The sequence below is a fragment of the Myotis yumanensis genome, unplaced genomic scaffold, assembly GCF_028538775.1.
Source record: "Myotis yumanensis isolate MYYU_CA2020_CCGP unplaced genomic scaffold, mMyoYum1.0.hap1 SCAF_1, whole genome shotgun sequence".
Taxonomy (NCBI): Eukaryota; Metazoa; Chordata; class Mammalia; order Chiroptera; family Vespertilionidae; genus Myotis; species Myotis yumanensis.
In genome coordinates this window covers 195,511,670-195,529,559 of record NW_027223752.1, presented here as the reverse complement: position 1 = coordinate 195,529,559, position 17,890 = coordinate 195,511,670, and the positions used below count along the sequence as shown (strand labels likewise).

General features: G+C 37.8%; 1 protein-coding gene across 4 annotated transcripts in view; it reads left to right on the top strand.

The window, feature by feature from the left end:
* Window positions 1-17,890, top strand: part of SLC4A4 (solute carrier family 4 member 4) — a 328,200-nt gene that overhangs the window by 151,136 nt on the left and 159,174 nt on the right. For all 4 annotated transcript variants that reach the window (XM_070395274.1, XM_070395285.1, XM_070395260.1 and 1 more), the window contains one exon: window positions 6,674-6,853. In XM_070395274.1, the coding sequence (XP_070251375.1) occupies window positions 6,674-6,853 (180 nt within the window). The remainder of the gene's footprint in view (window positions 1-6,673; window positions 6,854-17,890) is intronic.

The window sequence follows — 17,890 nt, the reverse complement described above, 5'->3', positions numbered from 1 at the left end:
TGCCTGAAATGTCATCATTTGGAGATTTATTTCACCGAGCCCAGAGAGTCCTATATTAAAATCTACTGCTGTCTGACAAAGGTCCTATATTAATTCCATGAGACATAGAGTGGTGTTGTAGAAAGGATGGTGAGTTTACACTTGAAGAGGGTTTAATGAAAGTCTGCGTCTACTAGCCTGGATGACCGTGGGATGGACAAAGCAAGTTACTTAACTCTTTAGTGGTCTCAGTTTACTCCTCTGTAAAAGGAGGATGAAGGTGGACTTCTCAGGGTTTTTGTGAGAAGCAAATGAGGGTATCAGGTGTGATTATTATGTTCTTACATATCTATGTCAGCATACATGAGTTTATCCAAATCTTTCTCCCTGTCACCCAGCAGAGGGCTGAGTGTAGACTGAGTCAGGTAGATGTTCAGGGACTTCATGAGCAGGAGAAAAGATTCTGAAAGGTGTAGTGGATGGACCTGGAAATAATTAACAGCTTCTGTGCTGTGCCTAGATGTGATCAACAAAGGTGATGAAAGTTAAAGTGGAATTACATACTTGGACTTTCTGTAAGACTGTCTTTGGATATTCATCACCAGAAAGGGTCATCTTAGGAGCTTCTGTTCTTCCGCAACTAACCGACATTTTAGTTGAAGTAGAGGACACTCTCCCACATTATTCTGGAGCCTTGTTAGCCAGTGACCAGAGAGGTTCTGGTGTTTACTACATTTAAGGAAGGTTCTCCAAGCATTTTGTGTTCTCACTTTAATTTTCCATTACCTTTTGTTACCAACTGTGAACTTTTTCTCTAACCTCCATGCATTTATTTAAAAAATGGTCATTAAATTTTAAAATTAGACACTACTAGGTCACCTTGTACTATCATCAGTTAGGTTTGCTCTGCAGTCCCTGGGGCGAGCAGGCAGAGAGGGCAGGGGTGCATTCTGGAGCTGAAAATACAGAGAAACAAGACAGAAGCAAATAAAGAGGCAAAAACAAAACAAAACAAAACAAAAAAAACAATTCACAAGCAAAAGAAAGAAAAGAAAGGACCAGATTTGCAGGAGTGCGAGGAAAAGAACATATTTGAGAGAGTGTAACTGACTGAAAAGAAATACTTAAACATCTTCTGAAACAATCTAAACCTTGCAGAAAGTTAAAGAATATGAAGAGGGGAAAAGCCCTTATTTCATTTTATTTCATGTATTTATTTAGTTCTCACCCAAGGATATTTTTATTGGTAGAGAGAGAGAGAGAGAGAGAGAAGAGAGAGAAGAGAGAAATATGGATCAGTTGCCTCCTGTGTGCATCCTGACTGAGAATTGGACCTGCAACCTTTTGGTGCATGGGATGATGCTCCAACCAACTGAGCCACCCAGCCAAGGCCCTGATTTTATTTTAAATGACAGAAGATAGAATGGTAACTTGAAGAGTTATTGTCATTATTTGGTTATCAAAAAGTTATTCTCTTTTTAGCAGAGGATGGAGTTGTTTTGTCCTGAATTGAGTTGAGAATTATGTGCAGCTAAGTCTTAATTAAGATACATCTCCCCTCCACCCCATTTATCTCAACAAGTGAGAAGAAAAAGTAATAATAACAAGTGTGATTATATCAAAGAAACAATAGTAAGATTTTTATCCTTTTTTGCAATCCACCTGCTACTCCTTCTTAGTGGCATCTGATGCTTCGAGTTTGCAGGCATGAAGAAATCTGGTCATGAGCAGAGGGAGACCGTTTAAGCAGTTGTTCCTTGTCACATGTGCATAAAAAGAAATTCAGCCCAATTCTGATTCTCCTCAGAGCCTCTTCTTGTTTTTTTTTTTTTTTTTTTTAAATATATTGATTTTTTTTTACAGAGAGGAAGGGAGAGGGATAGAGAGTTAGAAACATCGATGAGAGAGAAACATCGATCAGCTGCCTCCTGCATACATCCTACTGGGTATGTGCCCGCAACCAAGGTACATGCCCTTGACCGGAATCAAACCTGGGACCTTTCAGTCCACAGGCTGACGTTCTAGCCACTGAGCCAAACCAGTTAGGGCAGATTATTTTAGTAGCTTTATTATTACTATCATCATAATTCTACATTTAAAGTGTCATTCACATATGAAGCAAGTACATTGGTATTTTCCTCCCCTCCTAAGTTAAAAAAAACTATGTCATTTCAGGTATTTTATTATGATGGGACATGGATTAGGAAAATGTAGCTCTATTTTAGGAGTTCTCATTTTATATTTAAAGGCGTTCCTGAGCTATGGCTGTGGGCAGATGTGTTAGTCGTTTTTTTTTCTTTTACATCTTTTATATTTTCAGAATAGTAATATATTTATGTTTTATCACAAATCTATGTTCATTTTTAAATAATCCAGAAAAATATAACACAAAAATCAAAATACCACAAATCTGATCCTGCAGAGCTGTCCTCCTGCAATTTTTCTGTACGTTTCCAGATAAGAAATTTATTTTACAAAACAGGATCATACTATTACACTTTAATCTGCCTTTTTCTAAACTCAAAAACCTAATACAGATTTTCTTTCCACCTCATTAATTAGAAATATAAACATCATTTTAATAGCTGCAAAATACTTAAAAATCTATTATTGGGCATTGAATTGCCTTTAAGATTTTATTGTAAAGAAAAGAAGTGACGCAGCTGGTGTGGCTCAGTGGTTGAGGGTTGACCTATGATCCAGGAAGTCACAGTTTGATTCCCGGTCAGGGCACACATCTGGCTTGTGGGCTCGATCCCCAGTGTGGCAGCCAATTAATGATTCTCTCCATCGTTGATGTTCCTATCTCTCCCTCTCTTTCCTCTCTGAAATCAATAAAAAGATATAAAAACGAAATAAATAAAGGTCACTCAGGACTGGGTCCCCAGACCTCAGCTTTAAAAAAAAAAAAAGTGAACATTTTTGTCCTCTTGTGAAATTGTTTCTTTAATATAGATTTCCAATGGTGACGTATTCAAAGGGCTTGAACATTTTATTATTATTTATTTATTTTTATTTTTTATATTTTATTGATTTTTTTTACAGAGAGGAAGGGAGAGGGATAGAGAGTTATAAACATCAATGAGAGAGAAACATCTATCAGCTGCCTCCTGTACACCTCCTACTGGGGATGTGCCCGCAACCAAGGTACATGCCCTTGACTGGAATCAAACCTGGGACCCTTCAGTCCCCAGGCCGATGCTCTATCCACTGAGCCAAACCAGTTAGGGTGGGCTTGAACATTTTAAAGGGTTTTGTTATGTGGCTGCGGGCGCCTTCAGGACAGGTTGTGCTAGTTACTACACTCATCATCGGTATATGGAATTGCCTGTTGCACACATCCTTCAGGTCATCGGGAATTCGCCTTTTACATTTTGCCACGTTAGTAGTTAACAGATACCTTGTAATTGGTTGCATTATAAAATTTGTTCAAATTGTCTGTTAGTTTTGGAGTTTACTAATGTCTTGGGTGTTTGTATTTCCTTTAAAAATGTCTCCTTTGGCTTTTTTTTTTTTTCTATTGCATGGCCATCTTTCTGTTGGTTTGCAGAAGCTCTGCATGTATCAATATTCTTTTTGGTTTAGAGCAGTGATGGCGAACCTTTTGAGCTTGGCGTGTCAGCATTTTGAAAAACCCTAACTTAACTCTGGTGCCGTGTCACATATAGAAATTTTTTCATATTTGCAACCATAGTAAAACAAAGACTTATATTTTTGATATTTATTTTATATATTTAAATATACATTTAAAAAAGAAAAATCAACCGAAAAAATGAGTTCGCGTGTCACCTCTGACACGCGTGTCATAGGTTCGCCATCACTGGTTTAGAGCTTCCTTTTCAAATAAAGAGAAGTATTGTGTGATATGGAAGAAAATCTAAACTCTGAGTCAGAAAACCTGGTTTTATTTTGGGGTATTTTGCCTGTAATTAGCTATGTCTGTGAACAAGTCTCTCTTGCCCAGTCTTTTCTCATCTGTGGAACAGGAGGTTGAACTTGACGCTCTCTGAGGTTCCTTGCAGCTCTGCTATCATGTAGGGTTGGCACATTCTTTCCCAATTGGTAACGTCTGTGGAGTTTTGACACTGAAGGCTTAATTTCAGTGTAGCTATGAGATGTTACTGCCCCCACTTTCCTTGAAAGGTTTTGTAGTTTATGCTCAAAGAGTTCCCTGCATGGTGGGCCATTTTTATGCAAACTTAATGAAAGGCATAAGCCGCACAGATGTTTTAACCTGTGTAACTGGTGATTTCCAGGCATTACTAACAGGGCTGGCTGTGCCTATGTAGGCTTGGTTTGAGATTACAAGGGAGGGCAAGAATAGAGGGAGGCCCTGCCAGGAAGGGTAGATAAGAAACCCTTTAATCCACAACCCTGGCATTAGAGTAGGAGTTTGATAACACTTGCAGCAGATATGCTGGGGCTGTTCGTTTATTTTTGTGGTTCCGCTGTAAACTGGGCTTTCCACATGGAACAAGACTTAAAGGGAAAGTAGAGGAGTTGTGTTTAGGAGCACCTAATTACTTTTGCTGTGGAGCAGAGGGTTCATTGCAATTACAGAATCAGTTCTGAGAGTTTGTTGAGCATGGTTTGCATAGCTAAAAATGTTCAGCGCTAAAGGCCATTGTCAAAGCAAAAATTCCGATGGGAGAGACTCTTCCTGCTTTGCCCAGGCTCCCTACCAAGTGGTCCAGCGTGATATGACACTTACGGCATCGGTGTAAGCACATGATGGAAAAATCTGGATTCTGCCTCTGTTTGGCTCCCAACTAGTTGATTGTACCCTGTGTAAATCATTAGTTTCTAGTGCTAGGCTGTGAGGCCAGGTCTGTGAGTGCTTGCTTTGTAAAGGTGAGCTGCTGAGAGGTGCAGTCATGCCCCAACCAACCCCCTTGAATATTCCTAACTTTACAAAAGGTTGGGAACCCTTGGTAGATACTGTTATCCTAACAGCTCTGGCCAATCCCCCCCCCCCCTTTATTTTATTTTATTTTATTTTTTCCCCATCACCATTTATCACTCCTAATACCCTCTTCCATCTCCTCCCTCACCCCCTGTCAACCACACTTGTCTGTGTCCATGAGTTTTTTCTGTTTTTTTTTCTTTTTTGCTCAATCCCTCCCCCTCTCCCCCACACCAGAGCCGTCTGCCTGCTCTCTATCTAGGAGTCTGTCTCTATTTTACTTGTTAGTTCAGTTTGTTCATTAGATTCCACATATGAGTGAAATCATATGGTGCTTGTCTTTCTCTGACTGGCTTAGTTCACGTAGCATAATGTTCTCTGGTTCTATGCATGCTGTCGCAAAGGGTACATTTTTCTTCCCTTTTTGCAGCCGAGTAGTATGGAGCTTTGTTTTCTTCTCCATTTTTGTAAACTGAGAACTTTGCCCAAGGGAAATATTGATATGTGCTAGCTGCACCCATGGACCTGAACGGGTGGGCATGGGGTGCATTGTTCTGGTTCTCTGCAGGGACAAAAACTCTACCTGCATATGCTGAGGTAGCGTCTGCCATTGCATGTCTTGCACAGATTCGCTGATGCTCTGTCCTGAGTCCTACTTTGGACAGAGGAAATGTCCAATTGTGATGTGACATTAGGATGGGGTGCACCAGGGTACATTTGTGCTGACTTGTGAGACAAAGGATTTCATATTTTTGAAAATTTTAAAATTTTTTATTTTTAAGTTACAGTTTATATTCACTGTTATTTTGTATTAGTTTCAGGTATATAGGATAGTGGTTAGACAGTCATATTAACCAAGTGTTTCCCCTGATATTTCCAGTACCCACCTGGTACCATACAAAGTTATCACGATATTATTGACTATATTTCCCTTGCCATACTTTACAGCCTAGTCACTATCTTATTTATGATTAGAGTAAAACTTGTCCTTCAGCAGAGCCACCCATGGAGCAATTTCTATGAAACACAGTCATCTTTTCTAGTGAAAATCATTCCTAAAATATGAACTAATAAAAAATTTAAATTTTTTTTGTAGTAAGAATAAGATATTAAAATTTCATAGAAAACTGTAGTCAGGTTATACCTTAAAATGACTAATGGGTTATATTGGATCTAAACAAGAATAGGCAACCCTTCTTAGATAGACTAAGGCATAATTTGTAGTTTAATTGTTTTTATTGGATTAATTGGTATTCAAATAGCCTGATATGGGGAAAGGCTTTGTTTTCCTTTACTGGGTCCCATTATAAAGAGAGTAGAACATAAGAATTTGAGGAACTATTTTAAAACATCAGAAATGTCACTACTTTAAATTTTGCATATTCTCTAAGTTTTTTTATATCATTTATATTGCTGGCACACTTGCTATGATAGAGTACATGAACTTTTCTAATCTTATCTTTTTTTCTTAATTGAAAAATGTAAATTGCTGATTTATGGTGTTACTCATAGAAGAATTGATTAATGTGAATTCACTATTAAGTGGGATTAAAAAAATGAACAAGAATTTTTCCTCTCCAAAAATATAATTAATACTGGAATATTTATAGCTCTTGCTAATGCCAATATTCCTGTACCTGTATCTCTACCCTTCTCCTAAGGTGGGAAGTTTGAAATTTGGAAAATAGTGTATTGATATTAAATTTGAGGATGACATCTCTAAAGTAAAAAAAAGGACTTCCTGGTCTTGTGACTGAGTTTTGTTTTTGTTTTGCTTTGTTTTTGTATCAGATATGATTGTTGACCATCAGATTGAGACAGGCCTTTTGAAACCCGACCTTAAGGATAAGGTGACCTACACTTTGCTCCGGAAGCATCGGCACCAAACCAAGAAATCCAACCTTCGATCCCTGGCTGACATTGGGAAGACAGTCTCCAGTGCAAGTAGAATGTTTGCCAGCCCTGATAATGGTAATGCAGGGCCGACTGTCTGCTGCTCTCTTTACCAGTCTCACCTTTCCTCCATCGCTTGTCATCTTTTGTTTAAGCCCCCTCTCCATATTTCTTCTTTGCTCAAGTTCATGTGCCACAGCCATTTCATAATGACACTTTTTATCCAGTTGGGCAGGTTTGCAGGCCTGTTGGAAAGATTTCGGTGGCTGTTGCAGGCTACAAATGCCAAGATGCCTTGCTTGCTGCATATACATCTATTCTGATGGACTGGGATGGTTTGGTAATAATGTTGTGATGAAACAACTGAGATGAATCAGCGAATGTATAGATTATTTTTTAAAATATATTTTATTGATTTTTTACAGAGAGGAAGGGAGAGAGATAGAGAGTTAGAAACATCGATCAGCTGCCTCCTGCACATCTCTTACTGGGGATGTGCCCACAACCCAGGTACATGCCCCTGACCGGAATCAAACCTGGGACCTTTCAGTCCACAGGCCGACGCTCTGTCCACTGAGCCAAACCGGTTTCGGTGAATGTGTAGATTATTGAGGACATCAAGGAGTATGCTTTCGACATGGTAGTTTGTCAGAATTAGGACAGACTCACACATGAATGCTCTGAGATCTCTTATAGTGAAGTATTTGCTTGGGATGTGAGCTGGTATCCAGCCTGTAGATGATCATTCATCAAAATAAGGCTCACTATTATCTTTCTACTGAAACACACAATCTGTTCTTTTGTTATATGATAATGATAGCTAAGGAGAATAATGATTCCAGGTGGGACATTAACCTCATTATATAGCAGTATGAAAGACTGTCTTATTCATATTCTGTTGCATTCACCAGAGTTTTCTGTAAGGGGTCTGTCTTCTGTGTCATTGTGTTTGTTTCACATGACTGTCATGATTGGATACAATCTGAGAAGGGAGAAGTTAATTTGTATGGAGCACTGAAAAATGAAGGCATGGTGGAAAGAGTTGCTGAGCATTGAGCTGGAAGAAGTAGGTTTCTCCCATCCACCCCCAGTCGTTTTTTAGTATTAAGAGAAATGAGTAGATAAGGGAGCTCCTAATTCACTGCCCTTAGCTACATTTTCAGAATAATATAAAACATGCTGTCATGGAAAAGGTGGGCTAAGTGAATTGTATAAACTGAATTCTAACTCAGCCACTCTGTTTCCGGAAATTTTAATATTTCTGACTGAATATTAAAATGAATGGTAGTCTGGAAGAAAGCTTACTATTAGCTATATTTTTTAACCATTCTAACCTTGTAGTTTCTCATGAGTGTTTAGTTCTTAAACAGACCCAAATAAAAAGTTGTTTTATTAAATGGCTTATTTTGTCAAAAATAAAACCAGTTAAAAATAAAATAATTTAAATAAAAATACTGCTTATAAAAAATCATTCACAAAAGAAATAAGATAATCTAGAACATTCCTACTACAATTTGATGGCCCTGCCATTACCTGGAATGTTACTGCTGACTGGAAATGTTTTGGTTTTTGTAGGTTTTTAAAAATTGTGTTTTTGGAGAGAGGCATTGTTTAGTGGCTGGAAATGGTATGGGATGAAGAAATTATTATAACTGATGTCACATATATTTCATTTTAAAAGCACCCCGTGTTTTTTAAATTGTGGCAATTAAAATAAATCCTGTCTTTCATATTTTTATTTATTATTCTTTCTCTGGCGTAAAATGAAATTCCATGATTTGGAGATTTTTTTTGTGTCATGAAGTTGGTGGTAGTATAAAGAAGCAAGAATATCGATATACTTGCAAAGAGAAGAGGAAAACGGGTATGACAGAGTGAGGGTGCCTTCTACCAGTGTGGTGTGATCTTCGTTTTCGTAGATGTGCAGGCAGCGTGGAATTAGGAACAGATGGGTCTTGGAGGCCAGCATCTTGTGCTTTGGGAGAAAGTATTTGGATGTGGAGTAACTAATGAGTTGATATCACTCATCGCTCAGTCTCTTATCCTATCAGTAGGTCTTTGTACTTCAGAGGAAAGTTGAAATTGCTCTTGTCACTCACCTTTTCTCTGGTGAAGGGCTATATAGCTGGGCAGAAAGCAAATAGGAAGGGCAGGCAGTTCTTCTCCTTTCTGGCTCTCCACTTACCCTAAAGCATGGGATTCAAGGAGGGCATTTTAAACATGTTATTATTGAGTGTTGTGTTACTTAACTCCTTTTAAATACCCAGAGGAAAGATTTGGCTTTGAGAAATTCTATAGTAATGAATTTCATGTGCTTCCAGGGTGGTACACTCTTACAAATGAACAGATGGCTACTTGTTGGTTTTCTAGAGGCCCTTAACTTACAAGTTTATACAGTTACCTTGATATTTTAGGGTTTAATTATGTAATATTTTTAATGTTATGAAATATTCCTAGGATAAATTTCTAAAAAAAGAATTATGGAACTCTTGCTGCTATTTTAATAAACCAGAATCTTATATTTATTGTAGTTAGAACTAGATTCTGATATCTTTATGTAAAACCTAGATAAACTTATCATAGTCTAGAAGATAGACTCAGTGACACTGTCAACTTTAGTTATAAGAGCAACAATGTAATTAGTAGCTGAAATTTATGAAGATACTGGAGAATCAGAAATTTTTTATTTTACAGTGATATACTGGAGCGACCTCTTGTCTACTAATAAGAGTCAGTTATCAGGAATTTTGTGACCTGGTTGTTATATACAGTTGTTAGTAAAAATTAAGTTATATAAACATATACTTAAATACTTATATTAAAAATGAAGGTAATAAAAACTCTAACTTTATTGCTTCCTACTTATTTTACTGCATTTTGCTATAGTCTATGCTCTTGAGCATTTTTACATCTACTGTGCCTGGATGGTAGCAATACTATAAAATGATATGCTATTGTGCACCTCTTCCCAACTCTGCATTTAGTGACTGATAGTATTCACACCAGATGAATCAGCAAAGGCTACAAATCAGGGCTAAGATTTATTGGTGATTGATTGTCTCTAGACTTAAAAAATGATGAAGAAAATGTTAATAATGCAGAGTCAACTTAAAAGTGTATGATGGCCATAGTTGCCTTAGTCACCTTGGCTGCTACAAGAAATCACCACAGACTGGGTGGCTTAACCAACTGCATTTATTTCTCACAGTTCTGGAGGCTTGGAAGGCTGAGATCAAAGTGCTGCCGATTTGGTATTTACTGAGGGCCCTCTTCTCGGCTTGTAGATGGCTGCCTTCTCACTGCATTTTCACCTGGCGGAGACAGATGACCTTTTTCCTGTCTTTCCTTATAAGGACACTAAATCCCATTCAAGATGACTCTGCCCTCATGACTTGTATACCACCCAAAGGCCCTAATATCATGACATTGGGGGGTTAGGATTTCAACAGGTGAATTTGGGGAGGATACAAATATTCAGTCCATAATAGCTGTTAAAATGTGAATAACACAAATAATTGAGGAAATATTCTTCTGGTATTCAGAAACTATTATTATCCAGGTTAGCAAAGGAGTTGCCAACATTATTGACAGGTGAGTGAAGTCTGACATGTGTCTTCATTGTTTTGCTTTTGTCTTGCTTGTTAGCATAAAAGATAATGGATGTTCATCACGGAACCTGGAACTATGCTTGTTTGCCAGTTGCTACTATAAGTTGGCTATAGATAAAAGAGTTTGTTGAAAATCAACACAAGCATTCTATGAGAATCAACTGGCATAGGCAGGCAATTTACACAAGATTATTGTGTACTTTATTATTATTCATATGTGTGCTGCACATCCTTTATATCAGTAAAATTTACTACACACCACACCACACACACACATGCACACACACACACACACACATTTTTCTGCCCTGCTTGAGAGCTGTTTTCAAATATTTACCACTACACTCACTACCAGTCCAAATACTGTCTATCCATAGCTAGAGACTAACTCTCATGTTTAAGGTCCTAATGTGGCTTGGAGTTCAAGACAACTTAGTGTTTTTTTAAAAAAAGGTAAACGTTTTTATTTGTAATAAATTAGGGAAGAATCAGGCCAGCTTCCAAGATGTTAATTATTGTGAAATTGCTACTTGTCTGAGACATTTATGAATTCGGATAGATGTGTCTGCCAGGTAAGAGACGTTAGGCAAGTGCTATAATTTCTCAATATATTAATTGAGGCATTTCTATAGAGTTAGTGTTTACTGAAGAAATTAATGAGGTTATCAATTTCTCTGATGGTGGGTTTTCCTTTACCTACTCTATTTCTCACTATTGTTTCAGGTTGAACTATATGAAATTGCCATTTTTTGTGGGTAAGATAGAGTTGACTGTTGGTAATTTCATATAGTTCTAATAATTTGGTCTGAGACACGTAGGTGATAGTTCTGTATTATTATGGTTTACTAGGAAAGAATAACATTTAAGCCTAGGAGCATTCCTTGGTAGTATTTAAAAATCAAGTAACCAATCGATGTGTTTCTCTCACATCGATGTTTCTCTCTGCCTTTCCCTCTCTCTTCCACTCGTCATAAAAATCAGTGGAAAAATGTCCTTGGGTGAGGATTAAAATAAATAAATAAATAAATAAATAAATAAGTAAGATGGATTCAGTTTGCTTTTTATTCGAAAGTGGAAGTTCCTACTTTTGGTTTGGTATTCATTAATACATATTAAGGTGTTTATGACAAGGCTACCTGATAATTCTGTTTAAAAAAGCCATGGTTTATAGGATGATCTGATTTTTAAAAATACCACTTACCATTTACATGGATACTTCTGATATGTATGGTCTAAGCTCAGAAAAGATTAATGAGACCTGCCTTGAGGACCAGGATCAACCAGAAACCAGGATCACCGCCTTTGTGGAAATTTGGGCAAAGCTGTCATCAATTTGTCCTAACTATTATAAAAATCAGTTCCTTGTCCTTCATGGTTGGGGAGTACCATACACTTTACTGGAAAGTGACTTTGGTTATCCAATCAGACCTATACTTTGAATTTTATTTTTCCTGAATACAATTTCATGACCCCATTTCATTTGTTTTTTAAGTAAAAAATTCTAAAGTAATTTAGTACTCAGTTTTAATATTTATAAAACCGAGGTAATAAAAATTAAATGAGATAATATATGTAAAATGTCTGGAATGGTAATTGTCACATAGTAAACACTCAACCAATGATATTAAATTATATATATGTTAACACAATTAAGGAAGAAAATCTCACATTAAGTAAGAGTGATTTTTGGAATGAGATTTGCCCTGTAGCTTACTATTTGGAAAGACACTTACGGATACAGTGCTGATTTATTTCCTCTGCCCTTTGGTAATGTCATCAGCAATGGGAAAGGCAGGAGCCTGTTTTCATCACAGTCCTCTTACAGAATACCTGTCCCTGTCAGTGCTTTTACATTTTGTTGAATGGCTATCAGGGAAATACTGAACCACACTGAGAATCTAAGACTTAGATGAGAAGTTAGGAAAGGTGGCAACTCCAGGCCCAGGCAATCAGCTCCTAGACCTCACCCTGCTTCCGCCAGTCTTTCTCCTGGTGCCAGTGATTGGCAAACTGCGGCTTGGCAAGCCGCAGCTCGCGAGCCACATGCGGCTCTTCGGCCCATTGAGTGTGGCTCTTCCACAAAATACCGGCTCTTCCACAAAATACCGACTTCTGCACATGGGCCACGAAGTTTCAATTGCACTGTACGTGCACACCCGCATGTGGTATTTTGTGGAAGAGCCACACTCAAGGGGCCAAAGAGCCGCATGTGGCTCGCGAGCTGCGGTTTGCCGACCACGGTTCTAGACTATTTATTGGGATATAGACTACTCCTGATTGACTTTATCTTTAGTCCACCACTATTTTTTTTTCCTGTCAAGTTTGAGAAATTAGATCCACTTGCTCCCACCACTTATATCTCTCTGGATTCCTCTTTTCAGTGTTATCTGCCAGGCATCATACTGCTTCCTTGCTGTCTACCACATGCTGTTTCTGACATAAGCACACAACATCATCAGGTGTTTTAAAAGTCTATTAAATTTTCTAAAGTGACATAGGGTAGTGGTTAACAACATAGAACAAACGATGGAAAGAAATACATCCTTTTTGTTAATAGTAATTCTAGGCCCCATTGAAATGTCAGATTAGCTAAGCTTTGGATCTGATTTGAGATTAGTGTCTTCAAGCTCTTTGGTTTGGATAACAGATCAAGCTGCCTCGATGCTGGCATGTGGTGGATCTGGCTGGGACCTCTGCCAGGTTTGGCAGCTTTCTCAGTCTCTTTAGAAACTCTTAGCTTTTTGTCTGGGCTCTGGATTCCAGCTTATCTTGATTGTGGTTCTACTTGGTGCTCCCTTCTCCCTCACCCCTGCATATCCTTGGATTCAGACCTGGTCCCTGAATCAGTGGGTGAGGCAGGTATTTCCTTTACTTCCTTCCCTCAGATTCTGTTCCACTGAAGCAGGCCATCATGCTCCTCTAGCTCTGAGATGGATCCATTGACAGGCCCACATCACCTAAGATGAGTCATCTTCCCAGGTGCCTTTCTGCATACAATCAGCTCCCTCCAAAAGCCAGCAGCATCCCTCCATCTGTTCTGTTCAGAACGCTAATTCTGCATTCATTTGCGCAGCACAAATGAATATCCTGGCCAGAAACCAATGATCAAGCTCTTCTCAGCCTTAGATTTACTAGCCAATCCATGGAAAGTTCCTAAAAAAGTACCTGAATGAAAGTGTTTCCTGAAACAGTAGTTATCATTATATTTCTAATTCATTTATCAGACCCTATTCTTGTTTGTTTTTTTCCATCAGACTCCATTCTTATCTTCCTTTCTTTTCCCCAGGTAGGTGACCTATCTTCCAGATTTATAATGTTCAGATCTTTAAATAAACAATAATACATTTTCCTCCATGGATCATTCTCTTCCTGTATGTGGTAGTCTGTTCTCTTTATGACAGAGAAGAGTCAGACTTAACCAGTTAACTGTCACGCATCCAAAACGGAAACCATCCCCATTTCTTCCATATGTGCTAGAATATTTACAAGTTTAAGTTATCATAATTTCCTTTACAAACCCAGAGATGTCACTAACAAGTCTGATTTTAAAATCGGGTGACCAGAGTTGATATGTGAGGTTTGTGTCTATAGACGCTTATGGCATACGGAGTTAAGAGATAATCACAAAAGTGAGGATTTAGATTTTGACATTAAAGGCCTACTTTATAATCTTCTTGAAGACATGGTATTATCTTTTCCAAAGGCTACACTAATCCTGGGCTTATCCTTAGTAGTAGTGTGATTTTGAGCAATTTACTTTAATTTTTTATTGAATTAATTAGGGTGATATTGGTTAATAAAATTTTATAGGTTTCAGACATACAGTTTTATAATACATCATCTGTATATTGTGTTATATGTTCACCACCCCTTGAGCAATTTTAATAACCTTCTTGAGCCTCAGTTATTATATGTGTAAAATAAGGATAGCAATGTCTTATTCCGTGTATACAACCAGGAGTAAGCTATCTTTGTGAAAGTATTTAATTAGTACAACATGATGTACACTGTAGGGAACAGGTATTATCCAGAAAGATTCTAAGGGGCAAATTTAGTGCCTTTCAGATTTAAAACTGAGGACAGAACTTTAATTCGGTACCTTTATTTTATATTCTATTATTTTCTGTGTCTCTCAATTTTTTTTCTTCCACTTCAGTGGTCGGCAAACTGTGGCTCACGAGCCACATGTGGCTCTTTGGCCCCTTGAGTGTGGCTCTTCCACAAAATACCACGTGCGGGTGCACATGTACAGTGCGATTGAAACTTTGTGGCCCATGCGCAGAAGTCGGTATTTTGTGGAAGAGCCACACTCAAGGGGCCAAAGAGCCGCATGTGGCTCGCGAGCTGCAGTTTGCCGACCACTGCACTACTGCATATAGGAAAACCTTCTTGGAGTTTTACTTTTTAAACAGTGTTACTTTCATTATAAACTTTACATATGCCAAATAATACATAATGAGGTATCACACATGAGCTTTATAATATTTTTAATTTAGAGTTTGAAAATTGATCGGTATGTCTGAGCAATGACAGTTTTTAGCTCTCAATAAGTAATATATGTGTAACAGGATATTACCATGAAATGAACATATTTTAAAGTGTTACTAATTGCCAGTCTATTTTGCATAGCCAAAGTCTGTGATGAAGTAAAGTAACCGGCCCTTCACTGATTTGCTGCTCTTAGCCCTGAATAAATCTTCTTTCAAGGCTTAAGGTCCTTGGTAGAGCTGCCCATATGAAGTCTTGTTTTCCCAAACCTTATCTTGTTCTAAGAGCAAATAGGAGTAAGAGTAGATCTGAGATCAGGTCCTAGTCTCTATGAAAGAGAGTAGAGAGGAGTAGAGGAAAGATAGGCAAACATGAGAAAAGGAGGTAAGGCAAAATAAAGACATGAGATGTGAGCACTGTGGACTCTTTACTGTGTCTTCTCAAAAGAAAAAAGGGGAAATAAAAGTCTTCCAAGATGATTAAGCATACCTTATTCTACTCAACCCCTATTTCATTACAAATACAAAGGACAAAAAGGAGATCTTGTCAGGTTTGTGAACCTGATTTCTTAAGAATCACATTTTAAATTTAAAGTAGGTTGCAGTCTTTAGTGTTTTCCATCACCCTTTTGGATGTTGAACAAAGAAGACATTGTTCTATCGATGATAATAGTACTAGTAGCAATGATAACAATGCCTCCCATTAACTGAGCACCTATTATATACCAGGCATTGTTCTCTACGATGGTTCTAATGTATATATCATTATCTCCATTTGTAGATGAAAACCTGAAGCTCAGAAATATAAGATAACATGTTCAAGCATACAAAATGGAGGAACCCAGTTGCTTAATAACAATATGCTACTGCAACTATAGCAGGTCATGAGCTTCCTGAGGTGTAATTTATTTCCCACACATCAGTGAGTTGAAGTCTCTTTGTGTGATCCTATGATGTTGAAGGGCTCTGGTAGGAATGCATACCAAACATGGCAGTTGGATGTCTTTATTGATTTTTCCAAATGGAAATTTGTAGATAACCTGTCTCATGTGTTCACAGGTGAAATTGTGCTATGCTCTTGGGCTAAATTTTCTTGGCTAACTAACGGTATGAAATGCATAGTAGTTGCTCAATAACCATTTGATCATACAACATTGCAATCCTGAAGGAGTCCTAAAACATTAACATAAGTAAAATTTATTTTCTTCTTAATAAGATTGTTGAAAAAGAATTTTCATGGAGTAGATTCTTGGTCTACTTGAATAATTCAATGAGGAACACCCTCCTCACTTGAACAGATTTGGGATTGATGGTTTTAGATAAGTTGATTCTCCAGGGAAACATGAATCATCAAGAAAAAAGTCCTCTTCACAACATCTTTTTCTACAGTCTAGATCAGTGATGGTGAACCTTTTGAGCTCGGCGTGTCAGCATTTTGAAAAACCCTAACTTAACTCTGGTGCCGTGTCACATATAGAAATTTTTTGATATTTGCAACCATAGTAAAACAAAGACTTATATTTTTGATATTTATTTTATATATTTAAATGCCATTTAACAAAGAAAAATCAACCAAAAAAATGAGTTTGCGTGTCACCTCTGACACGCATGTCATAGGTTCGCCATCACTGGTCTAGATATTGGAAACCATCATTCAAAAATCTTCATAGCTGTATATCTTTCCTTATCAGTTCCCAAGCATATAAACCAATTTCTACCTTGTTCATGCATGGAGTCAGGCAAAGGTGATTTAAAACAGAACATGTAAGATAGAAGCAAAGCTAAATTGTTTATTTTGTAGCTTAAGTATACAATAAAAACATGATTTGGAAAAGGTGTTTGATAACATATTACCACGGTATAGTCATAGAAAGTTATGCTCCATCTTTGGGAACATCTTCCAAAATTTTATCTTTGGAATAAAATTGTGAAGAGAAAAGGAGCAACATGAAAGGGTTATAGAGTTTGTGCCTCTTTCTGCCCAGAAGTACGCATAGGGTCCGACAAATCAAAATGTTGTAATTTGCCAATATAAGTAACGGATGCTGTGAGCCTCCCCGTTTTCATGATGGTAAGCAGCCAGAGGGCTCCAGTCAGCTTTGCCAAAACACAGGTGCCAAGTCTCTATGGGCAGTTTCATTTTCATGCAAGTCTTTGGAGCCAGGTTCTTTCCTGGTGTGTGGCAGGCTCTGTTCCACTATCTTCTTGATGGTGAGGTTCAGTGTCATTGGAGATAGTCTATGCAGAAGGACTTTCCAGCTTTAGTTCCCAACAAATAACACATTGATACATTCAGTGGAGGAGAGAGAAGCTACTGAGAAAAGTTCGTTATTAGCATCTGAATTTTGGAGTGGCTGCTGACTTCTTTTACTTACTTTTGGAGCCAGCCATGGCATCAGTAAGCTACATGCTGATTAGAAGCTAACAAATAAGAGCGTTCTTTTGAGTTTACTTTGCATTACCAACCTCTGTTAGTTCTCACTGACCTGGAATTTCAGTAGGTTCTTGCTTGAGCCTACATCAATGGCTGCCAGTTGTCTAGCCTCTCTCATTGCCTTTAGCTAAGCCTGCAGGAATAATGGCTCTTGAAGCAGGTCACTCAGTTGTCCAAAGAAATAGGAGGTGAAAGTTGGTCAGTATGATAATATATGTTTCTGAATGCCTCTCTCTTGACAAAAGCAATTTTGGAATAATCTCAACTGGTTCATTTCCCTTTATCGTGTTTCTTAGTGCAATAAAAACTTGCAAAGAAGTTCAGTTATGGGAAACAATTAAAATTTCAGATTGCAAAGAGAAGACATCAGACTTGCCTCAAACAGGTGCTGGCACAGATGGCCCACTCACAAGTGCTGGCTTTATTTACAGCATTTAAACATAGACAGATAAATTGACAAAAATGTTTCTAGATTTTATAATGTGCCCAATGCCCAAACTTGGCCATAAAATTACATTAACTTATGTAAATGATTCCATTTAAAACTTGACCTCCCAAGTCACCAATATAGCCTTAAGAAGACTAC